The sequence below is a fragment of the Lepidothrix coronata genome, unplaced genomic scaffold, assembly GCF_001604755.1.
Source record: "Lepidothrix coronata isolate B3197 unplaced genomic scaffold, Lepidothrix_coronata-1.0 Scaffold209, whole genome shotgun sequence".
Classification (NCBI taxonomy): domain Eukaryota; kingdom Metazoa; phylum Chordata; class Aves; order Passeriformes; family Pipridae; genus Lepidothrix; species Lepidothrix coronata.
This window is the reverse complement of record NW_016690389.1, coordinates 1,025,800-1,045,279: the sequence shown is the minus strand read 5'-3', so window position 1 is coordinate 1,045,279 and position 19,480 is coordinate 1,025,800. Positions and strand designations below refer to the sequence as shown.

At 41.4% G+C, this 19,480-nt stretch overlaps 1 protein-coding gene across 2 annotated transcripts in view; it reads right to left on the bottom strand.

Moving 5' to 3' along the window:
- The window catches only part of NR5A2 (nuclear receptor subfamily 5 group A member 2), an 89,116-nt gene extending 82,820 nt beyond the window's left edge, over positions 1-6,296 (bottom strand). For both annotated transcript variants that reach the window (XM_017832919.1, XM_017832924.1), the window contains exon 1: positions 5,978-6,296. In XM_017832919.1, coding sequence (XP_017688408.1) covers positions 5,978-6,041 — 64 coding nt within the window. In that variant the 5' untranslated portion in view covers positions 6,042-6,296. The remainder of the gene's footprint in view (positions 1-5,977) is intronic.
- Positions 6,297-19,480: the final 13,184 nt, after the last annotated feature.

Sequence of the window (19,480 nt, the reverse complement as noted above, 5' to 3'; positions counted from 1 at the left end):
CTCTTCCCTCTTCCCTCTTCCCTCTTCCCTCTTCCCTCTTCCCTCTTCCCTCTTCCCTCTTCCCTCTTCCCTCTTCCCCCCTCCACTTCTTGTCACAGTCGGATCCCCCCTACAGTGCGAAGGGGAGAGCACCTCGAAACCGGTTTCCTCTCATCTTTTTGCCGAGGCAATACTGCATTTAATTCCTAGGGATTCATTGAATGGGGGCTGCTAGTGCCTCCAACTCAGGCTTTAGAAAACAAACTGTCCTGTCTAGAGAACTGAAAAAATCAAACCAAACCAAAAAAACCAAAAAACCCGAACAAGAATCCCTAACCCACAAAACCAGTCCACCTCAAACACAAAAATAAACTTTCCTCGCCTATTTTTTTTTCTTTTTGATCCACTGTCAGCAAAACAGAGTGGGTGCTTCAGGCTGAAATACTTTTGCAAAATACTTTACTTTTGTAAAACGCACGCCACAGAGGATCATTTCCAAAGCCTGTTCCCTTTTTTCTGCAGCTAATCGTTCACTGTTGCCTTACGGAGATGTCGTTCTTCTCCGATCCGACATAAAGAGTCATTTCCAAACAGTCAATTATTGACCGAGAAGCTATTTTTCAAGCCCGGCCAAGCTCCTGCTGCCCGCCGGAATGCACTGCTGCCTGATGAACACCTGGCAGCAGCGTGATGACACTAGACTCGGGAGTGAGGAGCGAGCAGGGCCAAGTGGGTGGTAAAGCATCGCCGCGATTGCCTTTCTTTTATTGCTAAGTGAGTCATCAGTGAGGTGTCGTAACACTTCACCGCGTCCCGCCGCCGTCTGCTCCGTCCCGTCGGCTCGGGCCCGCCGTGTCCCCGCCGTGTCCCCACCGCATCGGCCGGCGCGGGGCGCGCTCCCTCCCGCGGGGCCGCCCGCCCGAGGGTGACACGAGTGGGCAGGGGCGGCCGGGCACTGCCTGCTGCGAGGCGGCTTCCTCCGAGATCCTGCTGATCTAACTGGAGGGCCTGGAAGGGCTAAGGCATCCCCGTGCGCCCTTGGGGAGGCGGGGAGCCGTGCCCAGAGCCGGCGGGAGGGCTTCCCTGCATCGATCCCATCAGCAGCGAACTGCGGTCTGTTCCACGCGACACTTAAACATCCAGTTTTGCAAGCAGGAATTCTGCTAGAATATTTTTTTCCCTGCCATAAATTACACGAGTTCCGCGGGGAAAACGCCTTCTAGTCCCGCATTGCCCGGACCTGTTGCCGCTAACGGTGCGACGGGGAAACGCGCTCGCCCTGATCGCTCCTGTCTGCTGCGGGGGTGGCGGATTCCCCCCTAAGCGGAGGCGAGGAGGTGAATCCATCAGCAGGGGCCCTTCTCCCAGAAGCGGAGCCACTGCCCGGCGCGGTGCCCCGCGGTGCTGCCGGCGGGGGCGGCCGCGGGGCCAGGCCGACGGACGCCCCGGATCATCCCGACGCTCCCCTCCGCCACCGCGATCCCCCTGCCCCCTCCCAGCATTGATAATTACTTTTGTGACGAGGCTCTTTTGTTTCTGCCTGTGCTGCCCCTTTGGAGCCGAGTGTGGAACCTCTGGTTAAAAAAGCTAGAGCTTGATCTGGAAAGAGAACTCCAAATATATTTGTATATACAGCAAGGCTCCTGTCAGGGCTGAGTGCCCGTCTCTGTATCATAAGAGATAATTGATTTTTATCCTGCACAGACAGGCTTAAAAATGAAATTTCTTTTGCTGAGGCAACTGACCTTGATCTGCTGGTGGAAAAAAAAGATGTTTTAGGTCTGCTTCTTCCCTCCACCTCCCCCCACCCCATGTTTCAAAGCATGGAAAACTTCACTTAAAAATAATTTAATAGCTGATCTTTATAATGAAAAAAGTTTAAGCTCATATATATCTATACGTCTTTACACATAAGTGTAAAATCATAAAACAAACCACGAGAAGATAAACCAGACATAGTTTACACTGAGAAATCTTGATAAGGATTTTGTACATATGCATGTTTGTTCATTGTACATAACAATGTATCAATATATATTATTATATATAAGGTTGCATATCTATGTAATGTGCATAATGTACTCCTGTAATATGTGAGTAAACTCTAGAAATTAACAATAACTGGCATGAGAAGTTTTAACAGGTTTCCCTACAATACAGCCTAACAAAACTGCTGCTGCAGACAATTCTTCCCTTTCACTCTATATAAGGTAAGTTTGAGAGCTGACCTTTAAATTACCCCCATGGACAAGTGGCTGGAGGCATTTTGTCAGTATTGGAGGTTTCTCTCTGGAGACTACAGGCATAATCGTTGTTACTTTGCCTCATGTATTTTGGTATTTAGAATCAGACTAATTGGAAAAAATCAGATGTAAATGTAAGTACTGTCCCTTTTGTAGATAGCTCATTTGCAGTATAACCACAGGAAAGCGGGAAGAAAATTCACAAAAGTAAAGAATAATAGCAAAAGTTCACTGGTATAAAAAAATAACCTACAGCATATCTTTCAGTCCTCACACAGCCCAAACTGTTCACTTCTGTGGAAGCTTTGCCAGCATAATTGCTGGCCAAAATCCTAATCCAGACTTTTAAAGATAGTATTTGGTGTCTTTGTTAATCATATGAAAATACTGCTACTATTACTACTACTACTAAATATAAAAACAAATTTGACAAACTCATGAGTCCTAATTATAATACTGTTAACTGCCTGAGGACATACATTAAAATTAAGATGGCAGTAAGTATTCTACAAGCTAAAAAATTTCACAGTTGGAAACTACAAGTAGATTACTTTTCTCCTATATAACCATTTTTTCTAATTAATGAAACAGTTTTTTCTGTTAAATAATCATAGCTAATGCTTATAAAAAATGCATAATGTCCCTGATGACACTAAGACAAGAAGCTAATTAGAGGAAAAATAAAACTAGTCAAGTATCTTTGTATTGCCTCAGAATCTGCTAGAAGAAAAAAATCATGGCATTTCCATAAAAATGTTTACAAGTCCATATAATATGCATGATCTGGATATAGGAGGTACTATTAAGATTTTGTGAATTCTAGCTGCCTCTTTGACTGTATGACTGTAAACCTAAAAGCAGGTGTCAACAACTGGTAGTGCCCACTCATACTCCAGCTCCAGGCTGGTTCTGTTTGCTCTCCAAGGGAGAGATCCACTGCTATTTTTATCAATGGAGTTTGATTTGCATTCATGGGAGCTGGGTGAGGCCCTCCTTGCTGGGAGGAAGCTAAGTCACTCTTGCTCTGACATGTCACTGGTTTATAACAAAAACTAACTTATCCCAAGATGGGTGAATGCACTGGGTGCATTCTGCAAAGCAGGTGCTCCCTGACAAGAGGAACTCTCAGTCTCTGTGCTGGGAAGCAGCAAGTGTCCCTGTCTGGAGAGGCTCATGGGGTGAGGGCTGCAGAGGCTGTGGCAGTCATCACAAGCCCACCTGCTCTGCCTTGGTTAGAGGGGAAAAACTGAAGGAGATGCTGGACAAAAGTGAAAGGGACTGGACAAAAGTGAAGGGCCAGGGATGGCATTTACTTTTAAGAGCACTTGACCCTGCTGCTGATTGTACTTACACCCTGGGAGGACAGCTTTTTCTCCTAAAGAATTACTCTCCAGTGCAAATAAGAACAGAATCCAGCTCCTTCCTATTTGGTTCCCCCACCTCCAAGCAGAGGCCCTCAGGGTGGTGCTGGTTACATTTAACCCTTACAGGTACACAGTGATCAGTTTAGAAGGCTGAGTTAGATGCATTTTTCAGGGTTGCCACCATAGGCTCCAGATGAGCAGTGCCATACAAGGGCAGAATCCTCCCCTTGACTCAGAGCACATAGGACTTTGGAGAGTTTCACAAGATTTAGAACTGCTTTTTTTGAGCCATGCTTTGTGAATCTGTCCTGGTATATTTGTGACACAGGTCACGTACAAGTGCATATTAGAGGTATGGTGATAAGAGTCTCTGCTACTCCAGCAATCTATTTCTCGTATTAACATGATTTAGGGAACCCAGATCTACCAGTTTTTTGGAAATCATGAAAATTACAGTTTATTGGTCCAAATATCACAGATAAATGTCTTATTTTCCCTTCCACTTGGTTTGTGTCCTTTCAACCTTATCTGAGTGACAACTCTTCGGTTACATGAGTTGTATAATTACTTTACTATCCCATACTGAAGGCTGAGGAGGGGGAACCAGAAGGTCCCTCCCTGGCAGCCAGAAAGAGCAACAGTTAGAGCAACGCCCAGTAAAGGAAGGGCTGGCAGGGAAGTTGGACTTGCCACCTTTTCTATGTGTTTCTGGGGGCAGAGCTGTGCAGAGGAGAACCCCACACCTGTAGAGAAGCACCAGAGTGGCTTTGGCTTTGAATTCTCTGTGACTTTGCTGGGATCATCCCTCCTGGCCCAGGTATGATCTGATCCTGGTCACAGTCATGTCCAACAGCCCAGGAGTGTCCTGTGCCCTCTGTTTTTTATAGATAGGATACCCTGACAACACTGCCAGAGGGCCAGAGGGACCACAAGACTCCCTCTGAAGAGAGGCACCAGGAACCCATCCCAGAGTGGGGCTGCCACCAGGCACAGGTGTCCAGGGAGCAGGTGGTCATGAGCCTGGTGGTGTGATCCATGGACATTAGTTCTCCAGTCATACATTTGCAGCCCAGTAAATCTTGCTACAGTGTTGGGCATGGTTCTTGTGGAGGAGTTTTAGAGCAGTTAAAGAGGGTGCCCTGGGGGTCAGCTGCCTGGAACACAGCTGGGTCCAGGGTGAGGTGGGAGCCCTTTCCAGGGAGGAGCAACAGCTCCAACCAGAAGACAAAGATCAGCTATGTTTGAGGCTATTTCCTGTAGCTGTTGCTGCACTCTCCTTCCCCACAGTCCCAAAGCCTCCCTTGATGGCAAGGTGCCCATATCACACCCAGCATCAGGGCGAGCTCCTTGCCTGCCATGTGATGACGCACTTTGGGGCAAGAGGAAGAGAGCGTGCCCTAGTTCTGCATGAGGGCCAAAGATCCCTTCTTTCATCCTTGTCAGGAACTGCTGTGCTGAGGCACTACCTTGCAAAGCCCTGGGCTGTGGAACCTGCAGTGCTGCTGGGCTGGTTTGCGAAGCGCCTTCTGCTCCATGGAGGAGGGTTTCCCTTGGTAAGCCTTCTCCAGCCCTGCCTGGCCCCAGTCCTGATCTGGGCACAGGCTGATGGGGCAGGGGATGCTCTTGCCCTGTCAAAGGAAAGACACCTCACTCCATGAGTGTGTTGAGAGCCAGAATGGCCTGAGATAGGGAATGTGAAGAGAAGGTAAGGGAGGTGGTGGGCAGACACACAAGGCAGGGGCTCAGACACATCCCCCATAGCCTGGGACAGCCCAGGGCAGCTGGCTGTGCCATGCCCCTTGTGCCTGCAAGCCAGAGAAACCCATGCCTGATGGCTTCCAGAAGGGGAGCGGGTGCTGTTTCCATATGCTACTGAAGGTATTCACTTCTTTGCTGCTCTGAAGTCTTAACTGACTTTTATTATCCAGCCCACCCCCACTGAGTCATGACATGTCTTCATTTTTAGCTAAAAAAGAATCTGTATTTGACAGAAACTACAGTACTACAGAAAAGACACAAAAACATTCCTGAGGTTTTCTTCAACAAGGATAATCAGGCCAGAAGCAATTTAAATCCAATTTTTGCAAATGTTTATACATGCACGCACACAATTTCACAGTTATTATCAATTGTAATAGATAAAGATACTGTTAATTATCCGATTATATATTTGATAATGGCACTGTCTCTAGTGAAAATTGTTATTCAATGAATCATCATCTGTTTTCTTACATTTTTACATTGAATCGTAAAAATTCTATCTTGCCTAAATACATGTGCAAATTAATTAGTTTTGGCTTGTCCAGTTGTAGTGATTTTTCCAGTTTGGACAGCCACAAATCTAACATATTTTCACAGAGTCTTCAAAACAGTTGGAAAACTGTTACTTACCAACTGATGTAAGTCCATGCTTTATAGATTCCTGTATGATGGCTGTGTGGGAACCAGAAGACATTATTAGGTGTAAATATACCGTACCCTTGGGTACAAGGTGTACAGCATTGAGTGCAGAAGAGGTGCAGCCTGTAAACTTTTCTGGCCTTGAGACCCAGGCTATAATAGCTTTCAGTGAAAGTCGGCGTGATGAACAACAACAAAAAAAAATATCCAAGAATTCAGAAAGTAACAAGCATGTCTTTGAGTGGACTCTGTACTTTTTCCAGCATTAGTGACCTGCTGTAAACCATGTATCCCATTTCATGATAGTCTCTAATCAGAAGAATTGGAACTTGTGATAGGTTTGGCATCGTCACGTGATTTTGTACAGCTTGATAAGAGACCCTGTTATAAAGTGACAGCAAAAGAGATAAGAACTGTTGGCAGATAATGGCAGAGAAATGATTAACCTAGAGTGGAGAGGTGCTATGAAGCCCAGAGAGTGGAAGGTTGTAAAGTTGTGGGGTCATAAGATCATACTGAGTGGATGAAAAGCCATACCAACACAAGTGTAATGACTATAAACTCAGACTTGTGACCTGTCTTCTTGATGTCATCACCTCTTTGCACAGTGGACAGCAAGCATGGTTGTTTTGGCTTCTGTAAACATTCTTTGGATGGCAAAACAATCAAGCATTAATTCCTTAAGGGAGGCTTCTGAATGCTCTGGGGATTCTACACTCTGACTAACAGCACTAGCAAATCTCTGCTAATGGTTTGTCAGACAAAACCGTTTTATTGCCCCAGTCCTCAGGCTGGAGTCTAGCTCCAGGTTGTAGCCATTTAGTTAAAAGCATACACTGCTTTCTCGCTAAAGAGCCTTACAGCGTGGTTAAACATTGATATCCCAGGATTATGATATGTGGACAGTATTGCGCTCACCCCTAAGGTTGGGAGGTACAACACATATTCACAGCATGTCAGATGGCTGTCAAGTGTTTTGATTTAAATAATTTTTACAAAGGTGTGCAGCTGTGCAGATAACTGGGCGATCTTTTGGCTCATCTGTAAGTGGATCGTATTCTGCTTTCACCTCCAGCAGAGGAAAGGCAGGGACATGCCGGCTCCCAGGGTGACGCTGTGCTACATCCACGGCAGCCTGAGTGCACTGCAGTGCCACTGGCAGCCTTTGCAGCTCTAGCCCAATAGATTAAGTCTGCATACACTTTGTGAGATCAGACTCAAGCCTGAATAATCAGACGGTATTTGATATTTCAAGTCTCTTGAAAAATAGAGTGAAGCTATTCCACTGTGGGCTAGATCTGAAGCCTCTTGAAGTCAGTGGGAGTTTTTTTCTCTTTAAATTTGCAGAGAGCTGTAAAGCAGCACATGCTTTTTTATGTACTTTGTCATGATGGTTAGACTTTGGTGATACAGTGGCAGACAGGTTAGTTCATGCTCAAACTGAACTGCTTCTCTCAGCTAGGATGAGAGCTTGAAAGCTGGTCCGAAAATGAGATTGATGTGGCAAATGATTCAGTGATTGGGCCTTACAGCCAGGAACCCTGAATTATCACTTGGTCTGTGCAGTACTGCCCTCCTCTAGAGCCCCTGGTAGTAAGGATGACAGACTGCAGCGGGAAGGCCTGATTTTCTGAATTTTTACCTTCATATTTATTATAAGAAAAAAGTAATTTACAAAGCTGGTTAAACAGGTACTATGACTGTTTTGTCAGGGTCACTGATATCTGTTTAGACTGAGTGAAATCTGGAAGCCAGGTTTTACAACAGATTTCATACAAACCTAAATATTTGGACTCAGTGTCTATTTTAATTCGTTTGGTCACCAAATAGATTTTCAATACTATTCATAAAAAAATGAAGAGAAACATTTATTCCATCAGAAAAGGCATATCTTTGGGGGCTGGGGATAAAAATGAGAAATGCTGCAAATGATACTGTGGTTAGAAACTTTCCACCGTGTCATCAGAGACATTGCTGGAGCACTGTTGGCCCATCTTCAAGAGTCTCTATAAAGGAATCTGCTGTATGTGGAGGAGAGAGAGATATTAAATCATAGGAAATATAAAGAAACTTCATGCTTTTGGCTTCTAACACTGTAATTCCTTTCCTTTTTTTGCATCAGTATCAAATGTCAGGGTCACTGAAAAATGTTCTATTTTTCCTTTTCTGATACTTTGTCTCCGTGTATAGAGGAATGTATGCCAGGTGCACAGCCAGACAGGCTTTCTTTGCCTTTCTTTATACCTAGTCCAATAGGGGAAAAGAAACTCATAGGGAAACTCTAGGAAAACCTATATCAGCTTCTGATCCAGCAGCTTGATGTATTTAGCAGTGATACATTTGGATCCCAACTGAAAAAAATACGTAAGGGTATGAGGTGTAATGAGGCGTCCGAGTGGTACCACTGAAGATAAGTACCTGAGTTTATGGCTGAATACTTTGCTAAACCAGGAATTTTGAACTGCAGCTTTTCATATGTAAGTCCCTGGTAAGGCAGCCACTGACCTTACTCGGAACAGCTTTTCTTAACTGTGGTTGAAGCATCATAGACTCATTTGGTATCTCTGTGTTTTTCTGTACTCCTCCTCCTCTGCCTTTTTTTTTTTCTTTTCCCCTGTTTTCATCCTGGATGGGTGAGACAAGGCTTTTGAAAGGTAATTTTGTTATTTCAAACATACTTTTCTCTCTCAGGTCTTTCAGGAAGATAATTAATTGATAAACCTTTAGTGTCTTTTTTGTTTAGCCAGTTCTTGTATGATGAAATTGTCCCTTGTTTGTCCCTCGAACAAATGTCCTCAAAGAAATTGTACCTGATTTCAAAAGCTTGGCAACAATCCCTCCTTTGACTCTTGCACATCAAATTATTTTGCAAACATTTACCACAATAATGAAGTTAGAAGGAGTTTCTTCTCTCATGGGCATTTCCACAAGTGCCATTTCATTTGGGGATGTAAAGATATTAAGAAACAAGCTCTGAAAATGGACTGATTAATAGTGAACTTTTTCAAAGAATTTTAATACCTGACTTGGTGTAAATTTAGTGACGTCAGTCACAATTTTGTAATTGTCCTGTAATTTTTTGGATATTGCTTATCTGTATTCAGTCTGTTCCTTGTCATCTTTCTATGCCATCTCAAGGCATTGTCATTTTTATTATCCACAGATCTCAGAAAAGGTACGTCTTCAGCACAGCACGTATCAAATGAGGGACGTGATCCTCATTCTCTGAAAGTTCAGGCCAAACGTGGCATTGATCCTGGCACGGTTCCTACCGGGCATGAGCTGTCTGGTCCTGAGAGCAGTCCAGTTGGTTTCAGCTGGAGGTTTGCTTAGGTGGAAAGAGATTTGTAAACTCTGTTCTTTGATCTAGAAATAACTTTTAAAACTTTTCTCCATTTCAGTCATTCTGATATTCTTCCTGATATATCACAGACATTTAAAATTCTTTTGGATGCTTCAGTGTATTTTCTCCACCTTTATGAATTTTATATTATTTCACATGTGCAAAACCAAGGCATTAAAATACAGTTTTATGTCTTTTCCCCAGTAGTTCTGTAAAGGAAATTAGGAGAATCTGATCTATCTGGTGATCTTTACCTTTTGGGTTTTTCAGTGAAGTAATTATTACAGTACTGAGATTGAAGGTCTCATTTATTAAGTGATTTCCTTGAGTTGATTCTCAATTCCTGTTTGGTCTTATGGTATGACTTCCCTATTAAATGTCTTGTTAGTTTTGTTTTCTTACTTGTATATATTTTACAAATTATGTTTATCATCTCAGTAGAATTCAATGGCATTAAAATACATTTCAGCATATGCTACTCCTTTACTTGGGATTTTCAGCATATTGAAATGGAACTCTAGTGAGCAGAGGCATGGTACCTTCTTCCTAGGTGTCCAAATATGAACTGTTTTCCTTGGTTACATTAATCAGAATATATTAGTCTCTCATGTTTCTGTTCTCTGTTTGGATTAATACCATTTAATATAAACCATATTTGGAGATTACTAATGAATTGTAGGAATTATAAAATTGCTTCCTATGACTTTTCCCTAGTAATTACTTACAAAAATTATTTCAGTGAATATTTCTCTTAATAAATTAATGTCTAGATGAGGAGGTAAATGCAGACATTTGTAACTACTTCTTTTAGGTTAAATGAGCAGTCAGGTAACCTCCAGGACTACTTAGAAGGAAAAGTCAGTTCTCTGCAGATGGGAACATACAGTTGTGGATCACAAAAGTCCTCTTTTAGCCTTAAGTAAAGGAACAGCATAAGCTTTAGTGGGACCCAGATTTAGTGCTAGCACTCTGCACTGAAGAAATAAAACTTTCATGGTGTGAGGAGAGCTATCTAGCAAAGTTTTATCTGCCTATCTGTCTACTACGTAAGTAGCTTCAATTTTAATTTCTTGTACACCTCCTTTTCTTCACTAATCTAACTTATTGGCATACAAAGAGAAATGTTATTAAATAGTTATGGACCTTTCCAAAGCTTATCTAGGAGATATTTACTAGAAATAGGAGCAGAGTGTTTGACTTTGTGAGAAAAGAACAGATTTCTGTGAAAGAGGCAGAGGGAAATTAATTCCTCATATGTATCAGTAACAGGTGTTGTGGACTCATCCATCATCTCACATAGCACTCAGGAGCATACAACAGTTTCTTCACAGAACAAGATTAATAAAACATCAGGAATTTATTACTTTGTAAGGAGGAGCGGAGAAAGAGGTGAGAAGGAACCTTAAAGTGGATCTTAAGTGGAACTTAAAACCTTCTGAACTTGGTATCTAGATTATCTGTTCTTTTTCGAAGATACATACATACGTGAAGGGATGACCGTTGCCATCCCCATCCTCCCAACCTAAAAACCTCCCAAAACCTTAGCTTGAGGCAGGATGGAAATACCGAGTCAGGAACCTAAATTCTGAAAGACCCTGGTTAGTTCTGACGAGTTTCTCATTAATTTCTAGTCCTGAAGGAAGCTGCATGTGTGCTGTGCCACAAGGACTGGCTTTGCTTGAGACCATGGAGCAAGGGCAAGTTGAATGCTAATGGAAGGTAAAAGACTGGCAAAAGAAAGCAGATTTCAGAGTGACATTTCATGTCTAAGCAGAAGGGGTCTCCTTACTGAAACTCATTTATTGAACCAGGAATAGAAGGATGTCTGGAGGCTGCTGAACTGCAGAACTGTGTGTTACACACGCTCGATGGGCCACATTCCAGCTGGAAGGAGGAGAAATCGAGGCTTAGTGATCAAGTGGTAGGTCAGATCTGGTGCAGAGGAGTGCTCCCACTTCTTTCTGTCTTCCCAATGAGCAAGTGCAGAATTTGTTCCTAATTCCAAGCTGACTTTTGGGAAGGACACTGGCAGGAGACAAAAGTGGGGTAAAGGCCATTCAGAAATAAGGATTTCTGATCATTTTATTAATAACTGTGAGAAATGTAGCACCTGGCAGGAGAGATAAGTGGATTTTCCTAAGCTCTGTTAGAGGCAGGTAAATATTGTTCTGGTTTATGGCACTAATAATTAAACAGAACACTAGTCTTTCTCTTGGCAATTTAAAATTTAAGGTGGTTGGTTTCTGGAGACATATGCCAAAATCTGAACAACAAAAACTACTATACTTGTAAGCTTCATAATAAAAGGCTGTATATATTTTGTCCAATGGATACATTTCCAAAGTATATATCACTGAAGAAACACAGGTTTTTTTCATTGTCTTCCAAGTCATCTAGGCACCACTGTTGTTAAATATTGCAGGTCTTAAAAAACAGACCAAGTAGACTTAAGATCAGAGAAATATTTAATTCCTTCAAGAACATGATCTCCCTAGTGCAGTTATATGAATAATATATTAGTATAACATTAATTAATATTTTTATATCCCTTTATACAATGTGCCGCAGTTCGTTAGATGGTGTACTTATTTCATGTGGTTAGATCACAGTAAAAAAATGCAGATGACCCTGGAATTAGAGTCCCTGTATTTCTGGGGAAAGCAGTAGCACCTGGGACTTCTGAGGAGTCCTGACTTTCTGGGACCAGCTTTAAATTAGATTGCTAATGCACTTGCAGAGACATGCAAATCTTTAGTGCCTGTTCAGACATTCTGTTTGTATAGTGCCTAGACCAAATTCTTTGTCTCAGACTAGGGCTTCTGGGTACTTCTACCACACCAAGAAATGTGAACAGATGTTCAGGTGCCCTTATTATATGTAAATGCACATTATTCTCATCCTAAAATTGTTGCTCTGTCTTTCCTCTGGTCACCACTGCCTACCCTCCCTAGACTGCAATGCTTTTCAGCAGTCCAGACACCAGCATGTACAGTTAAGATGGAGACCTGATCATGACCTCTGAAAAATGCTGTATTACAAAGATATATATATATATACACAGTTAGAGGTCTTTACTAAATCAACAGTAGAATGATAAAAAAGAGAAGCCTTGTCAGGGCCCCAGGTGGCTAACAGGCCTTAATGGCCCTAAGCAGCTTCACCTGGACCCCCACCCACGTGCTCCGCTGGGTCACCTGCTCATTTAAGCTCCAGCTGGTAACAAGCCCCTTCCTTGGGCTGTGCTGGATGGGGACCCATTCTCAAATGATTCTGTGGATTTTCTGGCTTGACTTCAGACCTTGTCTGATTTTACTGCTTTCACCCAATGACCACTGGCACATTGGTAGGATTGGGCACTACTCTGCTTGGCTGGCTCCTCTGCTCCAGGACTGTGCTCCATCGGTGAGTTCCCTACCCAGTCTGTGTTCTTGCTCCCTTAGCTCCCAGGTTGCCTCCTTGGTGCAATTGGCCCTTGCTTTCCTCTTACAGCTTTTGTAGGTGTTCTCATCCCTTCCTGTGAACTGGCAATAACTACTTCTGTAACACTGCCCAGGGACTTGCTGGGGACTTGAATGTGCTTTTCAGTTAGAATGTGGAAGTTTTTCAGAGAGCATTCTGCTTGTCTTAGTGTTCTTCCTATGGGCATATGTTTTTCAGTTTGCTTTTTTTTTCTTTAATAAGAGAGGGAAGGATTTTGCTCATATAGTTCACAATGAAGGGTGGTTAAGAAGACCATACTCTTTCCCTTTGGTCATGCCTGGACAGGACACTGCTGACCTTCACAAGATCTTGCTTATGAAAAGCTTGCACCAGTTTCAAACCAGGTGGTTGTTGTGTGGATGCATAGCCCTTACTAGTTGCTCACTAGTGTCTCAAGAGATGACAGAGCACTTGATGAAGTGCAAATTAGGGCCAGCATATGTGTAAAGTGCAGCTCAGGCATGCTTTTGAAAAACAATCCCTGTACCTTGTTTTACCATTAACTAGCTGCCATGTTTGACACTCGTGCATCAGTTGATGGGGGGTAATGGCTGAACAATAGCTATTGATTTTTCATTTCATATTAACGGGATGGCAAGTTCTGAATCTGATAGTGAGCATAGGATGCTAGTGTAGACATTCCTGTTTGGCTGTGAAAGAAGTCTACTTGCCCATCCCAGACCTTTGCCTTGTATCTCAAGAAGCTTTATAGAATTCTCTCATTAAAGCATCAGAATTTCACAAATTATAAAATATATACATGTTTCTGTTGGTTTTCTGTCTTGAGGCAAACATACGTAAAGCTTAAAATAAATAAATATTTATCAATTGTTTACCCAAAGCACACTGAGAGAAATGGCAAACACTGAACGACAGAAGAGGGATGGAATGGAGTGGAAGTTCTTTCTGACTCAAGATCAGTGTTCAGGCAAATAGAGACACTGACTTCATTTGGTGAAGATTTCAGCCAGCTCTATAGTTTTCATTATAAAAAGAAATAATGACCTAGAATTCTTTTCTAACTTATCTTTGTCAAAACTGTTTTAGTCCAGTTACTGTAGTATAAAATATTGAGAAGGGAAAGATCTAAGACTTGATTGTTTTCAAATTTTAGAAGTTTGGAAAGTTTTTGTAATTTTGCGACAGACTCTAGGATTTTGGCTGGAAGTCAAGCAAAATGCTCGTATCATTTCTCTTATAGTATCAGCAGACCTAAAAAACCAGCAGAATTCAAGTGAAAGTGATGTAGCTTACAATGTTTCCACAATGTGCATAAAAGCACATGTTGTTACTTCAAGCACAAGCATTTTAATCTTTTGTTTCTTATTCCGTTGCTGTCTGATTTTATTCTCCCTCCCCTTTGGCTTTAGATCTCATTTTTATTCCTCTTTGCCTAGTCTTGCACTGTCTCTGTTTGTGGACAGATTTCCTCTGGCTGCTGCTTCTCATATATGTGTGAAATCTTATATTGGCACCTGCATTTATAACCTTCTGAAATACAGATGTTGCAGATGTTCCTAGACTGGACTTTTTTTGCTGCTGTTACTAGAAATTATTATATATAAAAAAGAATACAGTAAGTATTCTATGTATGTAACACTAAAATAGCAGGAAAAATTGGTAGCCTAAGGCTGTGCCCTTGCACTGTAGCCTTTGAGAAAATAAGGATTGCTTTTAACTTTTGAATTTTTACTATATTTGTACTATATTTTTTCACCTCCTTTGATAGAATTTGCCTCAATTGCAGTATGGCATGAGATTCCCTGTGTTTTTTTCTCCTGGAAAATTGGAATCCACAGCGTTGTTTCTGTTCCCAAGTCCCTCTGACTACCCTGGATGCTAGAGGCTGTTGGGACCCTGTTCCTGATCCAGCCTATGTAAAAAGCAGTGAGCTTTCTTTGGGCCGAACAACTTGTGAAGCTGCAGCCTCAGGTGTTTTGCAAAAGAGTCATGTCCTGTTTAAAAAACTAGCAACAACCAACCAACCAAAAAACACCAACTGAAAACCCCCAACACCATAGCAAATGCTAGAAAGCTTTGGCTCTGGGGATTTATAATAGATTCTTATGGGATTTGAAACTAATCCTGATCCTATTGCAAAAGGTTGAGAAGGGCCTCATCTCAGATGACCACCTCAGTGTGTGTAGCTGCCTCATACATGGGAGGTAACTGTTGATAACTTCAAAAGTGAATACACACTTATCATATCTGGAAGTGGTTTATTGGGCTGAGTTCTGTAAAAACAAGTATGATCCTCAGTATCTTGCAGTTTGACCAACTCTGTGAAATCTAACCGTCCCAGAATTATCACAGCTATTTTTTTTTCGATTCTGCCCAACTATCTTTGAGATGAGCTGACTAGAAAAGACAAGTAAGCATGTTAAAATTAAGCTTCCAAGAAAACAGAGTCTTCTGTGAAGGACCTTAGCATGCACAGGGAAACTCTGAGAATTTCAGAGGTTGGACCTGAAATCCTGCAGCTTTCTGCTTATGAAAGGTAAAAAGAACCATCTTTAAATCAGATAGACAAGTGGCTGGCTAGTGAAGGAGGTGATCCTCACTTTATCTTATTTGATTTCATTGCTCACAATGTTGAAAGCTGTCTGCAGTGTATGGTACTTTGTACTTCTCCTTAAGCCTCAATTGCTTTTATACCATTGTTCTGAGGAGCCATTTAGAGAATTTTGAGTCACTGGGATGATATGATTCAGTCCTAGAGTACTCCAAAGCACAAAGGCCCTATTGTCCTACCGTGTTACCGAGGTGTTGTAAAGGAGAGCTTGCTGTTTGTAGCTTTGGAATAGTTTGTCATGTTTCAAGCATGCCTGCCAAAAGGAAAATCCTTAATAAAGTATATAACTTAGAGGTAAAACCTACTCGGTACCCTTCCCACACAGTGTGTACATGCCTTTGGATAAGGCACCACAAGAACATTCTGCGTTTCTTCACAGCAAGTATCGTATTTCCAGGACCTGCTTCATAAGTGGGTGCATGTATTTACTAATAAGGAACTAAATTGCATGATTTTATTATAGCTTAATGCTTTGCAGAATTTTACACCAGTTTTAAAAATGTGTGGTTTTAAGTTAAGGCTGTAGTGAATTGTCATCCCAGCTAACATAATGGAAGTACACCTGAATGTGGAATTGTACTGTTTATCAACATTTACCAACCTGTTGTTGCTATAGCATCATTAGCTTTGGTTGCATCCATCCTAAGACAGCATTTAAACAGGACAGTTATTATAACTGAAGGGGAAATTCACTCAAATATAATGCAGATTTTTGTAATCAGAACAACATTTTAGAGAGGCTAATGGCATTGGTTTACCTAACTTAGTTTCTGCTGGATTTATAAGTTTCTTATTTCCCCTTTTTAAATGGAATGAAATATTATTAGGTGAAATTCTGCAGATATCTACTTAGGGTGAAGTGGTGGTGGGTGTGTGGGTGGGAGAAGAAAAAGTCCTTTCCTTCTTCCCTTAGAAATCTGTGCCCTGCTGAAATCAGCAGGGCACAACTCCCTTGTGCTTCCTGGATGACTGGGCAGAGAGATCCCTTGAGTACCTAAGGAAGCAGTCTTACTCCTGTCACATGGGTTCTTAGAGGCAATTACATGACATTCTCTGGACTCTTACATTTCTTATTCTTAACTTTCTGGGGATATTTTTTTTTTGCCTTGCGTTACTCTATTTCTCCTTTCTTATAGTTACCAAATAAATTCAATCAAGTCTTTACCAATGTTCAGGAAAAATAATAGTGTGAGGCAATGGTGTTTTCATTAATATAAGCAATTTCTATACAAAAAGGATTTGGGCCTGTTAACAGGGAGGAACTATTCTGTGGCAGTGTTTCCTGTACATCTGTGCTAAAATGGAGCACATCTCATCCCAGTGAGGGAAGCACAACATATTAGACAAAACCTATAATATGAAATAGAAAAGGTGTCCAGATGAATGCATAAAAATCCCTTTATCATACTGGTATTTCTGTCACCATCTTGTGACCTGGGCTGCCCTACCAGCCTGTGTATAAGGAAAAGACAGAGTAGTTGTTGATCTGCCTTTATTATGTATAACATGCACCAGAGCTAATTTGAAAAGTGCCAAAAGTGCATTTTTTAACTGTGTGACATGACTTGTTTTACAGGAAAACACCCTAGATGAGAAATATATAACAGTGTATAATGTGAACAAGGTTTTTAGAATACTTTTTGTGAACTTTAAGCAGTGTTCAAAAATCATGTTTTTATCTCATAAAGTATTAGTAGCATTACACCTGAGATCTATTGTTTTAATGTAATGTTATTGTTACATGTCCCTTCTCTGTCTATAGGACTGTGCAATATCAATTATTCACTTTTCAGGTAGCATTATTCGAAAGAGTTTTGTTAAAGTCAGTATTCAGCTATGGTGATTCACACTTGCTGAAGATCTAGTCCAAGGTTCATAAAGCACATTGAAATAAGAGATAACAGGTACTATAGAAATGCAGTGAGATAAATGGAAGAAAACAGTCTTCAATTTTTACCGATGGAAACCACAAATTCTGAAAGAAAACATTATAACTTTAATATGCAATGACTTCTGTCTGTCTGGCATTAGTTCTGTATTTTTTATACCTAGTAAATTATCCTGCTTAAATTTAATTTCATTCCTTCACCCCAGATTAGCAATAGTCAAACTGGTCCTCTTGGAATTACAGCTGCTAGATTTTGGGCATGAACGGGGTTTTTTAAAGTCCTTTTGCCTCAGTCTATTAATTAGAAATATTTCAGTTTAAAAATGAGAAACTGTTTAAAATGCTGTTTGTACTTTCAGAATGCTTGGTTGGAAAATTCAGCTTTATCATGCTTAGTTTTGCTGGGGGGAATGAACTTCGTGTTGCAAACTGGATTAATGCCTCTACATGCTCTCATGATACAAATCATTGATTAGAGGAAGGTGTCTCAGTGACACGTGGTAAACTCTATCAATCTTGAGACCTAGCTATTCTTTCTGCTTTTGCCCCAGCAGAGCACCTGGGAATTTAGTTTGGGACCCCTGGCCAGGGATCTTGGAAGCCAAATCAGGAATGGTGTCTGTTTGAACTGGCAGACAGTGAAGGACTGATGGTGAGGATAAGTAATCCATGTTGTGAAACTTTAAGGTGCCATTAGTTTTGAAAAAGTACTTACTGTCAGTATTTCTGAAATACTAATCTTTTGAGCATAGAGTTCTGTCCTTTTGAATATTCTTGAATAAAGCATAAGGTAATCCCTCTTGTAGGTATTATGCATGTGCTTCCCATGGTGAAAAATGTGTGTCCTTGGGCCTGGTGGGGCAAATTCTTCCCTCAGTTACACGAGAGAAAATGCAGAGTAAAGTTGTAGCTGTTGCTGATTTCTTCAGTACTTGGTGATGTAAATGAGGGCTGAATTCATCCCGCTGCCTATATCTGGTATTTTGCATAGAAATGCTCACTGTGCTGAAACATACTCACATTTGCAAGAATGTGTCTGTGTAGTTTACATTTTCAGTTTTAATTTTTGAACCATGTGTAAGAGACTCCAGGGAACAGTGTGTACTGTCAGCAGAAGTTATCTTTTTGATGAATCAGGCACATTGTTTGTAACCCTGCATTTGATAGACATGTTGTAATAAGGTCCTGAACTGCTTACTGTGTCTTTATGTACCTTCCCCCTCAGCAGTTGTAACTATTGTGCTGCTTGACCTATATTAATGGTACTACAAACAACAAGTTTAACCATTAACTTGTGAGCCCTGTTTAAATGGATTTTGCCAAGAGATGAGAACTGAAGGTTTAAGGAGGTAAAAATTAAAAACAGGGCTACCCAATGTGAAGTTTTTTAGTGCTTACTGATCTGATGTGTGGGGTGGGAAGGAGTTCAAAGGCTAAGATCATATTATGATCTAAACAACAATTCGAGGTATGGAAAAGCCTTTCTTAGATGTTGTGTTCATCAAATAACTTGTGAATTTTATCTCTTTGGTTATTCCAATGAGTCTTGCATGCTGTATTACCTGTGTCCATTTACACTGTAGCAAGAACAGGCTGAGAGGCTTACACTGAAGAGGGGAAAGTATTGCCTGCCAGTGCTGCCCGTGAAAAGGGAAACTGGCTGTCTAATAATTTGTGAGGAGACAGTGAAAGCTAGAAAAAGTTCAAGTAAAAGGAACTAGACTAATGCTTTAGGTATGGAAAGAGCTGTGTGATTTTAGCTTGATTTAGTTGGGCTGCATCTCAGGAACTTAAGTTCTGTGTGCAGACCATTTAATAAAAGCCCAAACTCTGATTTCTGATATATATATGACTACATCACCTCAGGAATAAGCAACTCAATAATCAACTGGAGCAGCTGATCCATGGTGAGTGCCTCATGTATGCACAAAGCCAACAGCAAACATGTGATGGTTCAATATCCGGTGTGATTTGATCCTTCATGGAAAAGTGATTCTGTGTTTCTAAGTTTATTGACATCAGTGATCTTTGACTGAGGTCCTTAAAAGGTAGGCATGCAAAAGTTAAATTGGGGGAATGCGGGGGTGGGAAGCAATATGCTCTGGGATGTCCTGCCAAAACCTCCGTCTTCCCTGATAAAGCTGCCTTGTCGTATGCAGGCAGGCATTTCAATTTGCTACTGTTTCCATTTGGTGGTTATCTCTCTCTGCT